General features: G+C 34.8%; 2 protein-coding genes across 3 annotated transcripts; one reads left to right on the forward strand and one right to left on the reverse strand.

Annotated features, from left to right (window-relative positions):
• The first annotated feature begins 4,334 nt into the window (after nt 1-4,334).
• Nucleotides 4,335-8,332, forward strand: LOC131641588 (signal peptide peptidase-like 4). Its single transcript, XM_058911889.1, has 14 exons — nt 4,335-4,667; nt 5,246-5,404; nt 5,545-5,656; nt 5,842-5,961; nt 6,063-6,214; nt 6,293-6,475; nt 6,609-6,643; nt 6,746-6,908; nt 7,003-7,056; nt 7,166-7,258; nt 7,361-7,503; nt 7,587-7,657; nt 7,774-7,857; nt 8,006-8,332. The coding sequence occupies exons 1-14, from the start codon at nt 4,545-4,547 to the stop codon at nt 8,119-8,121; spliced, it is 1,608 nt and encodes a 535-aa protein (XP_058767872.1). The 5' UTR covers nt 4,335-4,544; the 3' UTR covers nt 8,122-8,332.
• A 303-nt stretch (nt 8,333-8,635) lies between these two features.
• LOC131641589 (SKP1-like protein 21) lies at nt 8,636-14,139 on the reverse strand. Of its 2 annotated transcripts, XM_058911891.1 has the most exons (11): nt 14,015-14,139; nt 13,485-13,570; nt 13,236-13,357; nt 11,930-12,154; nt 11,621-11,812; nt 11,427-11,537; nt 11,225-11,303; nt 10,849-10,949; nt 10,585-10,739; nt 9,202-9,340; nt 8,636-8,893 (listed from the first exon to the last, which is right to left on the reverse strand). In XM_058911891.1, the coding sequence occupies exons 3-10, from the start codon at nt 13,269-13,271 to the stop codon at nt 9,205-9,207; spliced, it is 1,035 nt and encodes a 344-aa protein (XP_058767874.1). In that variant the 5' UTR covers nt 13,272-13,357; nt 13,485-13,570; nt 14,015-14,139; the 3' UTR covers nt 8,636-8,893; nt 9,202-9,204. The 2 variants fall into 2 exon arrangements, with proteins under 2 accessions (XP_058767874.1, XP_058767873.1); XM_058911890.1 differs by having other exon boundaries at nt 13,236-13,570.
• Between the last annotated feature and the right edge of the window lie 4,878 nt (nt 14,140-19,017).

The raw sequence follows: 19,017 nt of genomic DNA on the forward strand, positions 1-19,017 counted from the left end.
TCTAAATATGTTGGTCTATATATTTTAAAAGGTTCAAATGTTGTTATTCATTCATCGTTAACTAGTGGAGGCTTTCATGACAAGGAATAACTATGGGATTTGAGTTTAAGGCGTTATGAATGGCTTGAGAAAGTTTCAGAGGAGTATAATGAATTTTGCACAAATCAAGGGATAAAAACATCTTACTTGGTTAAAACAACTTACTTGGTTAAAACAGCTTACTGAGATTAAAACAACTTACTTGGTTGGTATGGAGTTTCTTCAAAAGGGAGAATAGTGAAAACCAAGGGAGAAACCTCTCAAAAACTATAACGGAGAAAACTCAGTTTGAGTTGGAGTTTCCTACTATGGATGCTAACAGTAGTGAGAGAACGGTTACAGAGATCTCCGATTATCATTTGACTCATGATAAGGTAAGGAGGATTATTATAACATCTCAAAGGGACGGTTATGCTAGCCTTAGATATTATGTTTTGAATGTGGTTGAAAGACTGCAAAATACTAAAAGAAAAACCTTCAGGGAGGCATTTGAAAACAAGTGGAGTCAAGGGTGGTTGAAAAATCATACTTGTGGGATTTTTAAATTACCTAGGCATAAAAGGATAATTGGAAACAAGTGGATGCAAGTGGCGAGATCAAGATTCAAGCATGACTTGGATTTTCTCAAGGTTATTGATTAGAGTTTAAATATGCTAGAGAGCAACAAGGTTGTTGATGGTTAAATTGACATCAACATAATTTAAAGTTAAGGTGGATATTGATGAAGTATGTCTTAAAACCTTTGTTGATGAAGAGAAAAAACGTGTTTCGAGATTGCCAAAATATTAGAAAGCCAAAAAGTAATCAGGTCTGAGCGATTTACGAGTATCAGGTTTGATCAATTCGATTCATTGATCCATTCATTAATGTTAGAATATTTTATATTAATTTGGAGATCATATAAATTAATATAAAAAATATTATAAGATATTTATAATATTTTAAAAATATTATATGATATATATTTATAATACTCTAAAAGATATTATGAGATATATATTTATAATAGTCTAAGAGATATTTATAATATATTTATAATATTGGAGAGATATTATAAGATTATAATAGTATCTTTTATTCTAACAATTAAGAAGGTATGTTTTGGGATTTGTTGGATTTTGGCTATTATAAGTATGTATCTCTTCTGTTATTATAGTGTGACAATTTTAGAGCTTTAGAGAAAAAGGGAGAAATAAGGGCTTAGGGAATTCCAAGGGAAAATTTAGAAAGGCAAAGGTTTTTGGGAAATCTTTGGAGTTATCTAAAGGGATTGAGAAATACTTCTAAACATCTTGGGTTTGAGTGATTCTTATATTAAGAGTTGGAGAGGTTAGGAAACACTTGGGTAGAAAATAGAGTTTGTTCTTTGGAAACTGCGAATGCTATTTTCTTGTAACTCATGTGTAATGTCTAACAAATTTCTGAGTATAGTGAATTAGAGAACTGCCCTCTTCCCAGAGTAGATGGGTAAACAAACCTTCGTCTTTTTTCTCGCCTTATTCTGTTATTATCTATGTACGGATTATTATTGTTGTAGACCATTTATTTTGGTTGTTACTATCCTTTGCCTCACAAATTGATATTGAATTTAGTTGTAATTTACAACAAGATTCACAATAGATCTACATACAGCAAACAACAATTAAGAATCAGCCTGGTCAATCGTCGCCATAACCTAACCATCGCCAATATAAACAGTTACACCATTTGAACAGAAAAAGGTTTTCAAAAGACCACCGGCACAGCGCCGACAACACTCCAACCGTAGAGGTGGTGAAGGGTGGAACGACTTGAGAAGAGTCTCAAGACCAAAATATGAGGCTACATCAAACTACCAAAAAATTAAATTTGAAAAAAAGATAAATACATATTAATTTTAATACTGATATAATAATTAAAATTTAATAATATAATATTGTTAAACTCTAATTTAAAAATATTTTTCAAACATAAAATAAGAATTACCATTGTCATCAAAATATTTTAATATTTTATTTTATGTTAGCTCTATTTAATTTTAATTTTTTTTGAATAGGATAACTCAATTAATATGTCCTAGTTGAGTAAGTTAAATACATGTGAGTTAATGGTTAAGAGTTCAACCCTTGACAATATCAACTATTTATATTTTCATAATTTATTAAAATTATATATATATGTGTGTGTGTGTGTGTGTGTGTGTGTGTGTGTGTGTGCGTGTGTGCGTGTGTGCGTGTGTGCGTGTGTGCGTGTGTGCGTGTGTGTGTGTGTGTGTGTGTTTTGAATTCTGGTATTGGACTGTTGATGCAGTGTTGCAAGTATTTAATGTCGCGGAACATGGGATTGGACCTTCAAGATTAGCACTCCAACATCCAAGTCAGTTAATGAGTTTAAAAAGAGGATAGAGTGGAGTATGAAAAGTATATGCATGCACTTGATAACACACAATTTCACCGCTTATTTGACTCGACTTGTGCATGTTTTATTTTCGTTTTGTCTTTCGTTTTCTCTTTTATGCTGGTATTTGTGTGTGTTTAAGGTATTTTGCTATTTGTGAGCCGTGTGCGAAGAAATGAAGCAAAACTAGAGAAAAAGGAGGGAAATTGAGCTAATTACACTCATGAGGACCACCATGGTGTTCACCATACAGGTGGCCATGAGTGGTCCGCCTCTCAACAGTCAGAAGACCAAGTCTTTCCCACGATATGAGCATGGAGGTGTGCCGGTCGTCACAAGTTAAAAGGCGCTTCAGTTGAATTGGGCCTGGTCTGGTCCTCCCACTCCCTCTTTTCTGTCCAAAAATATCTCACACGAATCCAATAGTTGAATTATATTTTTAGGGTTTAATTTTATTATAAATAGGACCCTGTTTCTCACTTTTTAGGTATCCAAGCTTAGTACCGTAAAATTTGTGAATATATGCAATATTTTTTGAAGTAAAATTTGTTTAAAATTTGTTTTATAAAAAAATGTTCTAAATAATAAGTGAAAAATCTAATTGAAAGGTAAGAAAAATCTATTAAAAAAAAGGCGGACAAGCCTGTCACCCGCGCAACCCGCCACCTTGGCGGGGCAGGCTTTTTATGCCTATTTCCACTTAGCAGACTTATTCATCTCGCTCTTTTTTTGCAGGCATAAGATGGAGCGGCCCAGAGCGGACGGTCCGTTTTGCCACCCCTACCCATAATAGGCGCCAATTGTAATTGTTAAAAATACAAATGTGTAACAACCCATAGCAATTAAGGGTTGTCAATGGCTTTAAGGTTTATTGGGGGGGTGTGTTAGAGATAGCTCACATAGGTGTGACAAACTCTGTATGTGCGTACTCTTGTATTTGTGTTAGATTCTTTCTCAACTGTGATGTTGAGGTATTTATAGCCATGTTGAGAATAACAACCATTTGGAGAATGTATAGTTTATTTCATGATATTTAGAAGAGCGTGGTCTACATCATCATGACTAATTTCGTGCTGTCACAAAATGAGGACATGCCACTTACAATTTTTCAAGCCGAGCGACTTATTTCATAAGAAGACGAGATATCTAACAAATAGGCTATTGATATGATAAATGAGTCGTTGAAAGCCCCCACGTCACTTTTGAAGACATTTTCACAAATATGCAAGTACAATAATTTTAAAGAAATATAAATTAACTACTATCACATATATGGATGGCAAAAAGAATCCGTTGGACATGCCTAATTTGTGCAGAGCGTGCCAAGAGTTTATGCCTATACCCTTTAATGTGTGGTTCCATCCCGCAAATTATATATATATATATATATATATATATATATATATATATATATATATATATATATATATATATATATATATATATATATAATCTTTTAACTCACATTAAATTTATTTTTTAAATATATAATTTGAGTCTGACTCAAGATCTACACACACAAAAAATATATATTATTTATAAAAAAAAAAAATACATTGCAACCTCCTCATTCACATTTTGAACTAGTACATTTTTTTTTTGGACGAAGAACTAGTACATTTAATTTTACCATATTTCGAGGTTATATAGCCTCCACATCAAACCAATAGCGTAGGTAAACCCGCTATCTATACCTATATCTATTCTTATTCCTACACTTATCCCTTGAAAATCGCGTGTGCATCACGTTCTCACGAACCGCGTGGCCAAATCCTCAAACAAATAACGTGAAACAGATGAAACTCTAGTTCAACGGTTACCACGCGGCGTTTTCTTCATGTTCCATCTTACATTCGACAAACACAAAAAAAAAAAACTAAATAAATAAATTATTATTATCATTATCAAAAAATATTAAAAAGCAAAAACCTTTGTGTCCCTTTCTCTCTCTTGTCTTTCTCTCACTTCACCCCTCCACGATTTCCTCTTCTTCCCTTGTACTACCACCTCCATCTTTTCCTTTCTTTTTTCCCAAAGATATAATCTTTTTCTTTCACACTCCAAACCCTTTTCTTTTCTCACCTCAAATTCCATTCTACAATCAAGATTCTCTCAATTCTCAAACCAACATGGATTTCACTGTGTTCTTCACTGTGTTCATGCTTCTTCTCGGTATGAGTTTTGCTGGTGATATAGTACACCGTGATGATAATTCTCCCAAAAGGCCTGGATGTGACAACAACTTTGTTCTGGTACTGAATTACTAATCATTATACCATCATAGAAAATTTTAATACTTGCTTATATTTTAGATTTCTTGTTGTATTGTATCTATATCTCAGGCTTTGTTATCTTTGTGAATGTATTAATCTCTAGCATTAGTTTTTGTATTCCAAAAATTACCCTTTATTGAAGGTGAGAAAGAATTTTGTAGACTGAATTCTATTGAAATTGTTGATAGATGATTCATAGTATAGTGGTGTCTATTTATAGATTTAAGGACTGTTTGGATTAGTTTATTTGAGTTCTTATATTGACTTAACATTTGTAAGACTATTCCAGAGAATTTATGTAAATAGATTCTGAAAGTGTCAGTACATTGTTTTCACTTTTCAGCTTATTATAAGCTCTTGAGGATAGATTGTGACAGCAGCTTATAGCTTTTATGAAAAACAATTTGGCTTTATTTAATCCTTTGTTTGTTATAGAAATAGCTTATTGATAATTGATAAGTACTTATATGGTAAGTATTTATGTTATAAGTATGTATGTTATAAGTATGTATGTACGAGTTTTTTTTCGGTATATTGACCGATTTTTCTTTCCTTAGGTTAAAGTTCCGACTTGGATTGATGGTGTGGAAAGTGGCGAGTATGTCGGTGTTGGTGCAAGATTTGGGCCTACATTGGAATCGAAAGAAAAGCGCGCTAATCATATTAGAGTTGCCATTGCAGACCCTCCTGATTGTTGTAGCAAGCCTAAGAATAAGGTATTCTAGTTTTGTGCTATGGGACTTACTGAATAATAATGCAAATCTTCTGTGGATGTTAAGTTAAGCATAGAATTAAAAGCTTGAAATTTTTAGTTTATTAATAATTTGTAATATCGAGTGCCTTGGAATTTTGTTAGCTTACGGGCGAGGTCATTTTGGTGCACCGAGGACAATGTAGTTTCACAACCAAGGCAAATATAGCTGAAGGAGCCGGTGCTTCGGCCATCCTGATTATAAATAACCGTGCAGGTTTTTGCATGCAATTTTTTTTTCTTTTCCGAAATGCATTTCAAGACCTGTTGTATAATTTTCTTTTCTTATCTTCAATACAAAATTTTCAGTTTAAGGTTATAGGTAATAAATTTTGTTTCTAACACATTAGGAAAAAAAAGGCTTTTTATTATAAGCAATAATTTTATATAGTAATTTTGCAGAACTTTTCAAGATGGTTTGTGAAAAGAATGAAACCGATGTTGATATTGGAATACCTGTTGTCATGCTTCCACAAGATGCCGGTGAAACCATAGAAAATTATATACAAAACAAGTCCACTGGTATGTTTCACTTCTTCTGTGAACGTGTCTGTTCTTTTGTAATTGATTATGCTTTCCTTTACCACTGGTTCTGTGTCTTATATGTTTGCTCGCTCTTAAAGTGTCTGTGCAGTTATACTCTCCACGGCGTCCATCGGTCGATGTTGCAGAAGTATTTTTATGGCTTATGGCTGTTGGTACCATTATATGCGCTTCTTACTGGTCTGCCTGGACAGCCAGAGAGGAAGTTATTGAGCGCGAGAAGCTATTAAAGGTTTACCTGGTTCCTTTTCATGTCAATTGTATTAGTTTTCTCTTGATAGTGATATATATAGAACTTTTATGATTTCAGGATGATTCAGATGAGTGTTTAAATACCGAGAATGCTGGTTCGAGTCCTTATTTGGAAATAAGTACCACAGCAGCAGTTTCCTTCGTTGTGATTGCTTCGTGTTTCTTGGTTATGCTTTACAAACTAATGGCATTCTGGTTTGTTGAAGTTCTAGTGGTTCTATTTTGCATTGGAGGGGTTGAGGTCAGTTATTATTCTTCAACGCTTTATTCTTGATTATTACTGTTAGACTATATAAAAATATCGGATACTATTTTGCGGCTTGATGTTTATTGTTGATTCAGAAGCTGAATCTTTATTCTTTGCATGCTTTCAGGGACTGCAAACTTGTTTGGTGGCTCTTTTATCATGGTAAGTCTCGTGTATTGTTGTAATGTCAACTTTACAAGATGCTTTATTCTGTTAAGTTCACCCGAAATGATATCAAATTGACAAGAAAATGTTTTTTTATAGTTTTGGTTGGTCTCAACGTGCTGCGCAAACATACGTGAAAATACCTTTCTTTGGTGCTGTCTCATATCTCACGCTTGCTGTTACTCCCTTTTGCATAGTGTTTGCTGTGGTTTGGGGAGTTAAACGCCGTGTATCATATGCTTGGATTGGTCAAGATATTCTTGTAAGACTAGTTCTTATACTTTTCCATTTTTTTGTTTCGACAATTTCCTATTTCTCCGGAATTAGGAACGTATTTCTTAATCTTCTATTTTCAGGGTATTGCTTTGATAATTACAGTTCTTCAGATTGTCCATATACCAAATCTCAAGGTGATGATTATTCACACTTCATTTTTTTACTCTCTCTAGTTTAGAATACCGATTACTTTTTTCTTTTTTTACGAATAACGACACTAATAGTATACATTCTTTTCATAAGGTTGGAACTGTTCTTCTCAGCTGTGCCTTCCTATATGACATCTTCTGGGTGTTTCTCTCTAGATATATATTCCATGAGAGTGTGATGATAGTGGTCAGTGTTTCAAGATATATCTCCCATTCCTACCATTTTTTCACTGTTCCATTTCGTTTTCCTATTTCCCCTTTAAAATGATACACTTTCTCTTCTTTATAGGTAGCTCGCGGTGATAGGAGTGGAGAAGATGGTATTCCAATGCTGCTCAAGATACCGCGTTTGTTTGATCCTTGGGGTGGTTACAGTGTCATCGGTTTCGGGGACATAATCTTACCAGGGCTTCTAGTAGCCTTTTCATTAAGGTTGAATTGAAAGTCTCACATGGATCTCTTCTGTGTCTTATCAATGGTTCATGAACTTGATTATTCTGTTGAAAATTTTACAGGTATGATTGGTTAGCAAAGAGGAAACTTCGATCAGGATACTTCTTGTGGGCGATGAGTGCTTATGGTTTAGGTACGCTACTATGTTTGATCTAGGTTAAGTCTTCATTGATAGGATACGTCATAGTAATTTTCCTTGATTACGCTTGGATTACCGTTTATATCATGTTTATGAATTTTGATCTACAGGTCTTCTCGTCACATACCTAGCTTTGAATTTGATGGATGGACATGGTCAACCAGCTTTGCTGTATATAGTCCCATTTACACTTGGTTAGTAAAACTATTACACAAATAAATTTGAATCACAAAACACTGGTTATATGATTGTTTTACTCTTTCACAATTCATAGAGGCCTTCATATAGGTATCGGCATCAAAACTAGTACAATTGTTTAAACATTCATTTCTGTAAATGCAGGAACCTTTTTGTCATTTGGAAAGAAGAGAGGTGAACTCAAGATTTTGTGGACAAGAGGGCAACCAAAAATGCCTTGCCCTCACATGCAAGAGGATCATCAACCTATAGACCAGTAATCTCCAACAGAATAGTATTGTAGGTTTTAGTTTACAGGAAACTTATATTACAACAAACCTTAGGAGATTATGTAACACTTGTAGATCTATCATAAGTATAACAAATTTTCAGCCAAATGATATCATGCACAAACGTGTACCAAGCAGCAGCTGAGATTTGAGATATCATCCTAACTGTAAGATATTGGTTGATCTTTTTTCATTTTCCATCGTTGGCATGGTTCGCAACAACTATTATCGTAACGAGAAAATATGATAATGGTATGACTTGTAACAAGTAACAACTACTTCAAAGTTAACCTTTAATAGTATCAAAATGCTTTAGACAAGCAATGTATCAAACCATCAAATTTCAATCTATTTTTCACCTAGCATAACATAACCCAACAGGCACAAACTAGCCTTCAAACCTTTTTTTTTATCTAACAGTACATATATTATCAGTCTCTAAAATCAAAACTCATAAAGGAACAAACCAAAGACAAATGCACAAGTTATATACGCCCCTTACAAGTTACAAGCTCAGAAAACAGTTTTTATTTCTGAATCTTTCGTATAAAGTACAATAAGACAGCCCCCAGCAGCATCAAATTGCGCCTGGACTAAGCACTAACAATGAAGTGCAGGAATAAAGTTAGGGAGTAAATCGGAAAAATAAAAACGACTGACATGCCACACTTTTCTAGTGTTTGTCAGCAACTCTCAAAATTGTTCCAGCCGTTGGCCAGATGAGTAAGGCTTGTGCATATTCATTTCCATTCTGAGTCCAGTCCTGTACATAATGACACCATAAATGTGAGAAATGGAACGAAACACTATCAATCTTAACACCAAAAGATAAGGAAGTCATAACACTGCTGCTTAAGGAGAAAATTTTATTGGCTGAATGGCACACCATGGTTCCAAAAGTTGATAGTGCATGATAAAATACAGAAAAAATGAATTTGAAAATGAATGGAAAGGAATGCCAAGAATACTATTGTGAATACTATTGTTATGCTGTCAGCTACTAAAAGGGAGTTTAAAAGTTCAGCTAGCATATCACCGGTAAGTAAAATAACCGCAAACAGTTAGACAAACCTTTCAAATATTTCGCCTCAGAAGACCATTCCCGTTGGTAGCAAAAAGCGTCGACTTCCTTTCTTGCCCTGATGATAAAAATTCTTGCATCCTTTCAGGCCAGTCAGAATTTAAACGGCGGGCAAAATCTTCTACTTCCCTGTGTCAAAGAATCAAATAAATAAGAACCCGTGTATATATTATTTTAAAAGCACAGTTGTATAACCATCATGCAAACATCCCTTTATTGGTTCACCCACAATTGTCCCGCTTTAGATATGGGGAAGACAATTAACAAGAATGTCATGAACAAGTAAGTTTGAGTGAATAGGCATCATTATTAAGATCTCTATTATTGGTTCACCCACAATTGTCCCGCTTTAGATGTCCAATCTTGAGTATTAAGTGTATTGAGATCCCACATGAACTAAAGATATGGCCAAATTAGTCCTTATAAGGCTTGAGCAGCCCTCGCCATCGTGAGCATTTACTGGGGTTGGGTTGGGTCCAGTTCAAATTCTAAAATGGTAACAAAGTTTGTTCTAGATCTATTTCTGGGTCATTCATATTTGTCTACACTCCAAATGTCTAGTCTTAAGCACGAGAGGTGTTAAGATCTTTATTATCGGGGAACCCATATTTCTTCGCACTTTAGATGTCCAAGGCTAAGCATGAAAGAGTGTGCTTATGCCTCACATCGACTAGAGATATGGTCAAATTTGTCCTCATAAGGGTTGAGCATCCCTCACCTCCGTGGGCTAGCTTTGGGGTTGAATTCGACTCAGACAAAATCTAAGAATTATATAAGCATGTACGAACATATGAAAATAAACTAAAAACAACTTATGTACATTTTATAAACAATTTTCGTAAACCCTTCTAGACTTTTATAAGAGCAAAGGTCACACACCAAATCAAAACCATTAGTGTTACCTAGCTAATGGTTTTACAATATTCGGAATCTTGAAAAATCCATAGTTAGACTGCTATGAGATACAACAACATTACTAAGTCTATCATTCTCCTCCAAAACCAAGACCAAGATTATAAAATTCAAGTCTAAATCCAACAAAATTTAACTAAATGTTGTCAAGCCTCCCTCTCTGAAGAACACAGAACACAGCCACTTCATTTCATTTTCAACTCACTATAGATGATCCATAAAGTACAATTTGTAGAAGGATAGAGTTCAATCATTCAGATGACTTCCCGCTGTATATGCTATCTACCATATAAATATATTCAGCAATGCTACTGAGTACTGACCACTAATGACAGGAAAAGCTAGAGGTCTGCGACTCGACTATGCTAAAGACAGTGATAGGTTGACAGCCATCGACCAAAAAAAAAAATTAGATTGTATAAGCAATTAGTGCAAATATTGTACTTCAAATGGAGCCCAACCTGTCAATTTTTTCCTGTAGTGCAGGATCAATCTCATCATCTTCATCTCCATCATCTTCATCATCAAACTCTTTATGACTAAAAGTGTCATCTTCTGTATGATTATTTGAGGTCCCAGCGATTTTATCAGATACAGAACTATAATCACTTAACTCCTATCGCAAGAAAACAGGCAAAAATCTTTTAGAATTTATATGACAAATAATTGAGTTTGTTAATTAGGAGAGGATAAAAACAGGAAAAGAACATGATATTTAGAGTAACCTTTTTCGGTTTGGAAACTTCAGTCAAAAGAGAGCTCTTCTTTTGCTCTTTTTTTCTTCTATTTTTCTTTTTACTCTTAGAAGTTTTAGACCCTTTTGAATCTGCGAAAAAATCATTCACCTGTAATTAGCCATTCAAAGGAAACAAACTGGAACGTAATTTAAGAACCTATTGCTTTCAAGTGATTCCTACGTAAAAAAAAAATTACACTACAGTTTTAAATGAGCATAATAATGGATTTTATTGCCTTAAGTAGGGTTCATTTCAACATTTGATTGATCATATTAGAATTCAATATTGGTAGTGGTTAATCAATCTACAGGTGGAAAGCAGGAAAATTTCCATAAAACGCAAGGATAAAAGATTTTTAATTTACCTTCATCATTTCCATTAATAAAAGACAAGAGGTCATCAACGGAGCGTTCATCTACATGCTCTCCTTCTAATTCAGCATTCTGAAACATGCGAGAGACCAATTCTTAATCAAGTCAATAGTATAATATAAAGAATAGATGCAAGCAAACATCTGTCAGCGTTTAGAAATAAAGAGAACATTGAACAAATGACATATACTTTACCTTTAACCTCCCACGCTCTTTTAGCTCTTTCCTTTTTTTCGCATACAACCTGTTCAAAAGCCTTATCCTCGGGTCATCGGTTGTGTTTTTCAGAGGCTCCAACTTCTCTTCCTGGATCAAAAGCACATGTGGAAAATGAAAATTGATCACGAAAGACATAATCAGCATACAGAGTTCTCGCAAGCACCACAAACCTCTGTGAGATCATCCGGCAAATGAAATATCTCCCGTATCTCCTCGGGCGATTTTCCTTCAATTATTCTTGCAAGTGTGCGACTTGTAAGATCAACCAGCGGCCTCAACTGAAGGCTGTCTGCGGCAGATGTCAAGTCACAGAGCCGTTTGGTATCCATCCTTATGAATCTTTCATCGTGAGACTTTCGCTCCTATACCAATAATACTTCATATGTCAAATAATCTATGACATTCATAGTTTTTCAGCCTTAAGTCGTGTTGCATAAAGAAAATGATGATTGAAAAGCATTAAATAAAAGAGGTAGAACCTTGTTGGAGCGACCTGGTACTTGATGGAAACGACAATAATCAAGAACTAAACTCAACATAGCAGGAGTGACTTTTTCAGGAAGGCATATGGCACAATTTTTGGAAGAACCCGCGCCTTTTTGTATAATTTCTTGACAAATGAAAGGGCAAAACATTGCAATTTCTTGTTCCACCTGTTGGATGGAACCATCCGAAGTCTGAAGCCAAATATAGGGCTTCATCATCTGAAAATGAAAATTAATATCAAAATAGTTTAAGTTCAATGTAAAAGGTAAGCAAAGCAAGGTATTGATTCTATAGTAGGGCTTTTTAATTAGATTCAAGTCCAATGTTTTGGTTTTTCCAAATAAGGCAAGTAGAGAGAAAACCATTAAATACATTTTTCTTCTGATTCCCCTCACAATGTGTACAGCAACAACAACAACAAAACAATTACAACCAAGCCACCTTATCTATTTTAACAGCTTATTTGTCTGTAAATTTAAAGATTTTCAGAGTTGCTTCTGGTTAGCTGTTTGTTGGGTTCTGTGGACCTCAAAGAAATTCTATTTTGTTTAATGATGGAATTTTAGGGCAGATGGATATTATGGGGCAGATAAAATCTCTCACTAGGGACTGTGTTTTAGCTAAGGATTATGGTCTAGTTGAGCTGACTCGGTCAATTGGGCAAATCAATCCTTCCTACTATTTAGTTGGATAGTTTTGCTTCTCTTTCTCCTTGCCATTGTATTTTCCGGGTTGAGTACCCTTGTACTCATTAATATATTTTCTCTCTGCTTATAAAAAAAAAATAAAAAAACTACAACCAAACCTTAATCCACTAAATGAGGTCGGCTACATGAATCAACTCCCGCCATAATGTTCTATCCAAATTGTTGATCTCGAGATCTTTCTAAATAACTTTTCTTATAATTTTTCTAGGTCTTCCTCAACCTCTACTTGTTTGACTCCGATTCATCTGATCTACTCTCCTTACCACAGAATTTACAAGTCTTCTCTCAACATGTCCAAACCACCTAATTCTACTTTCCACCATCTTTTCTACTATAGGTGTTACACTCTCTAATATTGGGTTCTATTCTTATCATGTCTAGTCTTACCACACGTCCAAGCAACATCCTCGTCTCTGCTACACTTACTTTATTCTCGTATTCTCGCGTACAACAACAATGATAAAAAAACATCAATTTGGTTTAGCTTTGAATGCTATAAAAGAGATAACAACATTGAGCTTATTCAAGAATTCAAGGGGTATGTATATTAAATAGAGATACGAACATTGGAAGAAGTAAGATACCATCATACCTCTGGTTTAATAACCGACATGTCGATTTCCGACATCTTAAACCAATCCGAAAACTAAAATCTGTTGATATTTGAAGTTTCTTGAAGGGTGTAAACAGTATTCGCTGAGGTAGAAACTCAACCTTCAAGTCCAGAAAATCAGATAACACATTTAAATACTTCTTCCTTCAAGATTAAGCTGTGGCAGCAACATTTCTCAAATGTACATTGTTCACCAAAGTATTTGCAGTCATAAACAAATCTCCTTACCACAAAGCAAAAAAGCAAAACAAGCATTCACTTGCAAAAGAGCAGAATGAAGAATAATTCACCACCTTCCAAATAAAAAGTGAAAGCTGCAAAGTCATATAAATAAGAAAGTCACTACTTTTGCTAGTTATCTAAACAAGAAACAAAACATAAGCACTTCTTCATCACACTAAAGATTCCAATAACACTAAACCCCTTCAAACGCACATTGAAGAGTAAGGAATAAGTTAAATTTTATAACTCTTATGGCAAAATAAATGACTATTTGCACCCACCATTTTGCTTATGTCAACATTTCTACAAACCAAACAAAAAGAAAATTCAAGAATAACAAAAGAAGATTAAAAAACGCATTTTGAAGACAACCCATGATTCTATACAACGAGGGAAGGTGATAACAACTATGGAAAGGCAAACAAGAAGCAATGGTAAACATTCAAATGGAGCAAGCCAATCCATGCGTTATATGCATTTATGGAGATAGGGAGAGATGGAGAGAGAAAGGGGAAGAGGGGTTGAGCGGGAAGTACCTGAAAACAGAGAGAGGGGGAAGGAATTGCTTTGAAATGGAGGGAATTGGCGGTTGTCGGCGATGAACAGAAATGGATAGATAGAATAGAAGAGAGAGAAAGAAGAGAGAGAAAGGGGATTTTGGTTCCGATGAGAAAATTAAAAAGAAAATTGAGGATTTTTTTTGTGTATTGGGCTATGGACTTTACTTTTGGGCCAATGTTGATTTCAAGTTTTGAATTACTAGTTATACTACTTAGTTTACTCATACTAACAAAACCTTTCATTTTAAAGTTCTCCCACGTCCCTTTCATGCTTTTTATGATATATATCAAATGTTATTGCTGGGTATAATGCTGGATATACAAGAGGGAGATTAATATACCTAATGTCTTCAAATTTCTTGGTACTATTGAACAATTATCTAGTTGATGCTTAAGCTATTCTGAAGTCTCCAAATAATTTTGACCTTAACATTTGGTGTTTTGATTGCCACCATTCTTATTGAGGAAAACACTCGGATGAAAACCATGGAGACTTCCATCACCACCATTGCCTCTACCCTGGCAGAGTTCATGGAATATAACATTCATGCTCGTGTAGAAGATCGTACTCGCATGGAATGAGTTAAAAAACTAATTAAGTCTCTTGAATACCACCAGTTCCTATTTCTCCAATGCAAAGAAATTTCCTCAATCGTCATCACATTAATCATTTTAGATCATAAACACCAAATTAGACTTTTCCCAATTCGATGGCTTCGGCGTGTTACACCGAATCTTAGAGCATAACATCTTTTTTAAGTATTATGCAACTCTAGATCCAAGACGCCACACCATTGTTACAGTTCACATGAACCAAGAGGCAATACCATGGTTTCAGATGATGGTACACAACAACTCTTTTTAGTACAGGTTGGATTTCACATGCTCCCTTGAACTAGAATTAGGTCATTCACTATATGAATTATCAAGTCAGACCCTCTTTAAGCTTATCCCAACTAGCATTGTGGCCTCGTACTACACAAATTTCACCACTTTATCCAATAGGATTGACGGACTCAGTCAAACTTCCATATTAGATCGTTTTATTTTTGGGCTTAAGTCATACCTCACACGTGACCGTGTAGCCCTAACCCATAATTCCATATCCAAAGCCCCGACTATGCCAAATTGTTTGAGGAGAAATACACAGGTCTAACAAAAAACACTTACCCAACCCAACTCATTAAACCATATCTTACCCTACTCACAAAGACACAAACTTACCTCCATTACTTCCAATTCCACCATCCAAACTACAATAAAACCCTCTTTGTAAACCTAATGTCAAAAAAATCATACCGGCAACAAAATTCAATTTTGATAGGATAAAAATACTATGTAACTATTGTGACATGAAATTCATCATGTTCCACAAGTTCCCTAATAAACATTTACACATGTAGCTAGTTGACGATGATGATACCATTGACCCCTAATTTAACCCATATGATCCAACCCTAAGCCTCGGTGAACAAGACTAAATAGAAAAGCACCATTTATCGTTCAATGCTATGAGTGGTTCAATGGGAGCCAACACCATGCGCTTCAAGGGGAACATGCAAGGAATAGAGATTCAAATAGTTCTAGATATGGGAAAAATTATGAGTTTTGAAGAAGTTTTTAGTAAAATTCTTTCAGAGGAAAGAAGATTGAAAAGTGGGGATAATAATACCTCACCAAACTCAATGTTGATTGCCAGAGGAATGTCTTATTAAAGAAGAACAACTAAATGGGGATAAAAATTAAAATAATAGAATTCACCATTGTCATTGAAGAAAACACTCGGATGAAAACCATGGAGACTTCCATCACCACCATCGTCGCTAGCTTGATACAGTTCATGGAATGTAATGTTCATGCTCGTGTAAAGGAGTATACTCGCATGGAGCGAGTTAAAAACTAACTAGTCTCTTGAATACCACTAGTTCCTTCTTCTCATGTACGAAGAACTCTCCCCAGTCATCATCATACCAGCCCTTTAAAATCATAAATGTCAAATTATATTTTCCTTTATCCGATAGCTTCGACGTGTTACACTGGATCTTTATAGCAGAGCAATTTATTTATTATTATGCCATTCCAGATCAAGACGCCTCACCATTATTATAGTTCACATAAATCAAGAGGAAATACCTTCGTTTCAAATGATGGTACACAACAACCCCTTTGAGTCTTGGTTGGAGTTCACATACTCCCTGAACTAGAATTAGGTCATTCCCTCTTTAAGCTTATCCCAACCACCTTAGTAGCCTCATACTACACAACTTTCACCACTATATCCAATAGGGTTGATGGATGTAGTCCAACTGCCATATTAGATTGTTTTATTAATGAGTTTATGTCATACCTCACACGTGATGTTGTATCCCTAACCCATAATTCCATATCCAAATCTTTGACTCTGGCCAAATTGTTTGAGGATAAATACACAGTCCTAACAAAAAAAACTTACCCGACTTAACTCATTAAACATTACCTTGCCCTACTAAAAAAAACACAAACTTGCCTTTATTACTTCCAACCCCACCACCCAAACTACCATATAACCCTTCTTTTAACCCTAATGTCAAAAGTATCACACCACAAAAATTCAATTGCGACGGGATAAAATTAGGACTATGTTTCTATTGTAATGTCAAATTCCTCATGTCCTACAAGTGCCTTAATAAACATTTACACATGTTTCTAGTTGACGATGGTGATACCATAGACCCCCTAATTAACCCATATGATCCAACCCCAAACCTTGGTGAACAAGACTAAATATCATAGCATTATTTACCGTTCACTGCTTTCAGTGGTTCTATGGGAGCCAACACCACGCACTTCAAAGGGACATACAAGGCATGGAGATTCAAATACTTTTAGATATGGGAAGAAAATTATGAGTTTTGAAGAAGTTTTTAGTAAAATTATTTCAAAGGAAAGAAGATTGAATAGTGAGGATAATAATACTTCAACAAACTCAATGTTGATTACTCTAGGAATGTCCTATGTAAAGAAAAACAATGAAATGGGGATAGAAAAAATAAAATAATAGAATTCCACCATTGTCGTTGAGGAAAACACTAGGATGAAAACCATGGAGACTTTCATCACCACCATCGTTGCTAACCTAACATAATTCATGGATTATAACGTTCATGCTTGTGTAGAGGATCGTATTGGCATGGAGCCACTTGAAAACGAACTCAATATCTTGAATACCACTAGTTCCTCCTTCTCCAATGGGAAGAACTCTCCTTAATCATCACCATACCAACCCTTTAAGATCATAAACATCAAATTAGACTTTTCCCAATTTGATTGCTTCGACGTGTTACACTAGATCTTTAGAGCATAATAGTTTTTTTTAGTATTATGCAATTCCATATCCAAGACGCCTCACCATTGTTACAATTCACATGAACCAAGAGGAAATACCTTAGTTTTAGATGATGGTACACAGCAATCCCCTTTTAGTCTTGGTTGGAGTTTACATGCTCCCTCGAACTAGAATTAGGCCATTCACTATATGAATTATCAAGTCAGACCCTCTTTAAGCTTAGTGTCATACCTCAAAATTTACCCATCATATTTCAATACACTTTGACTCATATGACTCAAGACTATGCAAGAATTGGGCTCACTTACTTGTCTCCTAAGCAACAAGCCTTCAACTAGAGTTTTCTCTCTCCCAATGAGAAATCAACTTCTGATACCTCAAATTAACCTCATGGATTCTCATATGCTTCAAAGGATCCTCATGTCAATTTTCAAGCTCTGATTCATAAGATTGCTCAATATACAGTCAACAGTCGACTAGTTTGACCTAAAAGTCAACTATGGTCAAAGTACAGTCAAAACTCCTGATTTTTGTTCAACATCAACATTTTAATGTTAGATTCATCATTTGATCACGAGTTGATCATGATTCATCAAGAAAAGCTCCAAAATCATCAAAAACCTAATTTTCTAATTTAGGGTTTCTAGAAGAAAGTCAACCCAACTTTGACTGATCATATATTTCTCATACTTTATCAGAAATTCCCCAACAAAAGCTCATTCTCAAGGAAATTCAATTATCTACAACTTTGATGTTGGGCCCAAGGTCAAGAAATGCTTCCGCCTAAGAGATATAAGTCAAAACATTACAGGTCCTTCTAGAAGCTTGCAAAAAGCTGTTTTTTGTCAAGGGCCATATCATCAAGATAAAATCCTTAAATGGAAAAAAGGTTCCAAAGTGGCTTGAAGAGGACATCTTGAGCTTTCCAAAAAGTCCTAGAACATCTCCATATGATAAATATTGAACGAGCTATGGCTCTCACAAGTTGAGCAATTTGGAGAAAATACACCTATTGCAAAGTGATGAATTTTGGTTTTCTTGATTAATGGGCCAAGGTTTGAGTTTCTAAGCATGCCCATGGTATAATTAGAGGCCCACCACGCCATCCTTTCATTGTTATCATTTTTATTTATTTATTTTTGAATTATATTCATTATAATTCAAAATTTAATGAAAGAACTAATGGAAATCATAAAGGATTCGATATTGATTTATTTTTCAATCAAATATTGAGTATAACACCGAGGTAAATCAAGAAAATTTCGTTGGTTTGGGGAGCTTGCAAAGTGTTCCAAAAATAGAAATTTTAGTGTAAATTTTCAATCAAAGATACAAACCTCCAATCATGGATTTTGTTCCAAATATATTGACCTGATTTCTCCCTTATATATATTGGAGATATTCAGCCTGCAAGGGACACATGAAGCTTGCCTCAAAGAACCCTAAAAAGCCTTCAAAAGATTCAAAGTTTATGGCAAATTCACAACACGAATTTTAACAGGTCTCTGTTGAAAGTATTTGTGGGTAAATATTTTCGGTAATATATCGTATCCACAGGGATTGGTTAATATCACTGCCGTTCTATAGTTAATTATTTTGAGTTAGAAAAAGTAATTGGATTTGTTTTATGATTCTAATATTGTCAAATCTAAAT

Source organism: Vicia villosa, unplaced genomic scaffold (genome assembly GCF_029867415.1).
Source record: "Vicia villosa cultivar HV-30 ecotype Madison, WI unplaced genomic scaffold, Vvil1.0 ctg.003867F_1_1, whole genome shotgun sequence".
NCBI lineage: Eukaryota > Viridiplantae > Streptophyta > Magnoliopsida > Fabales > Fabaceae > Vicia > Vicia villosa.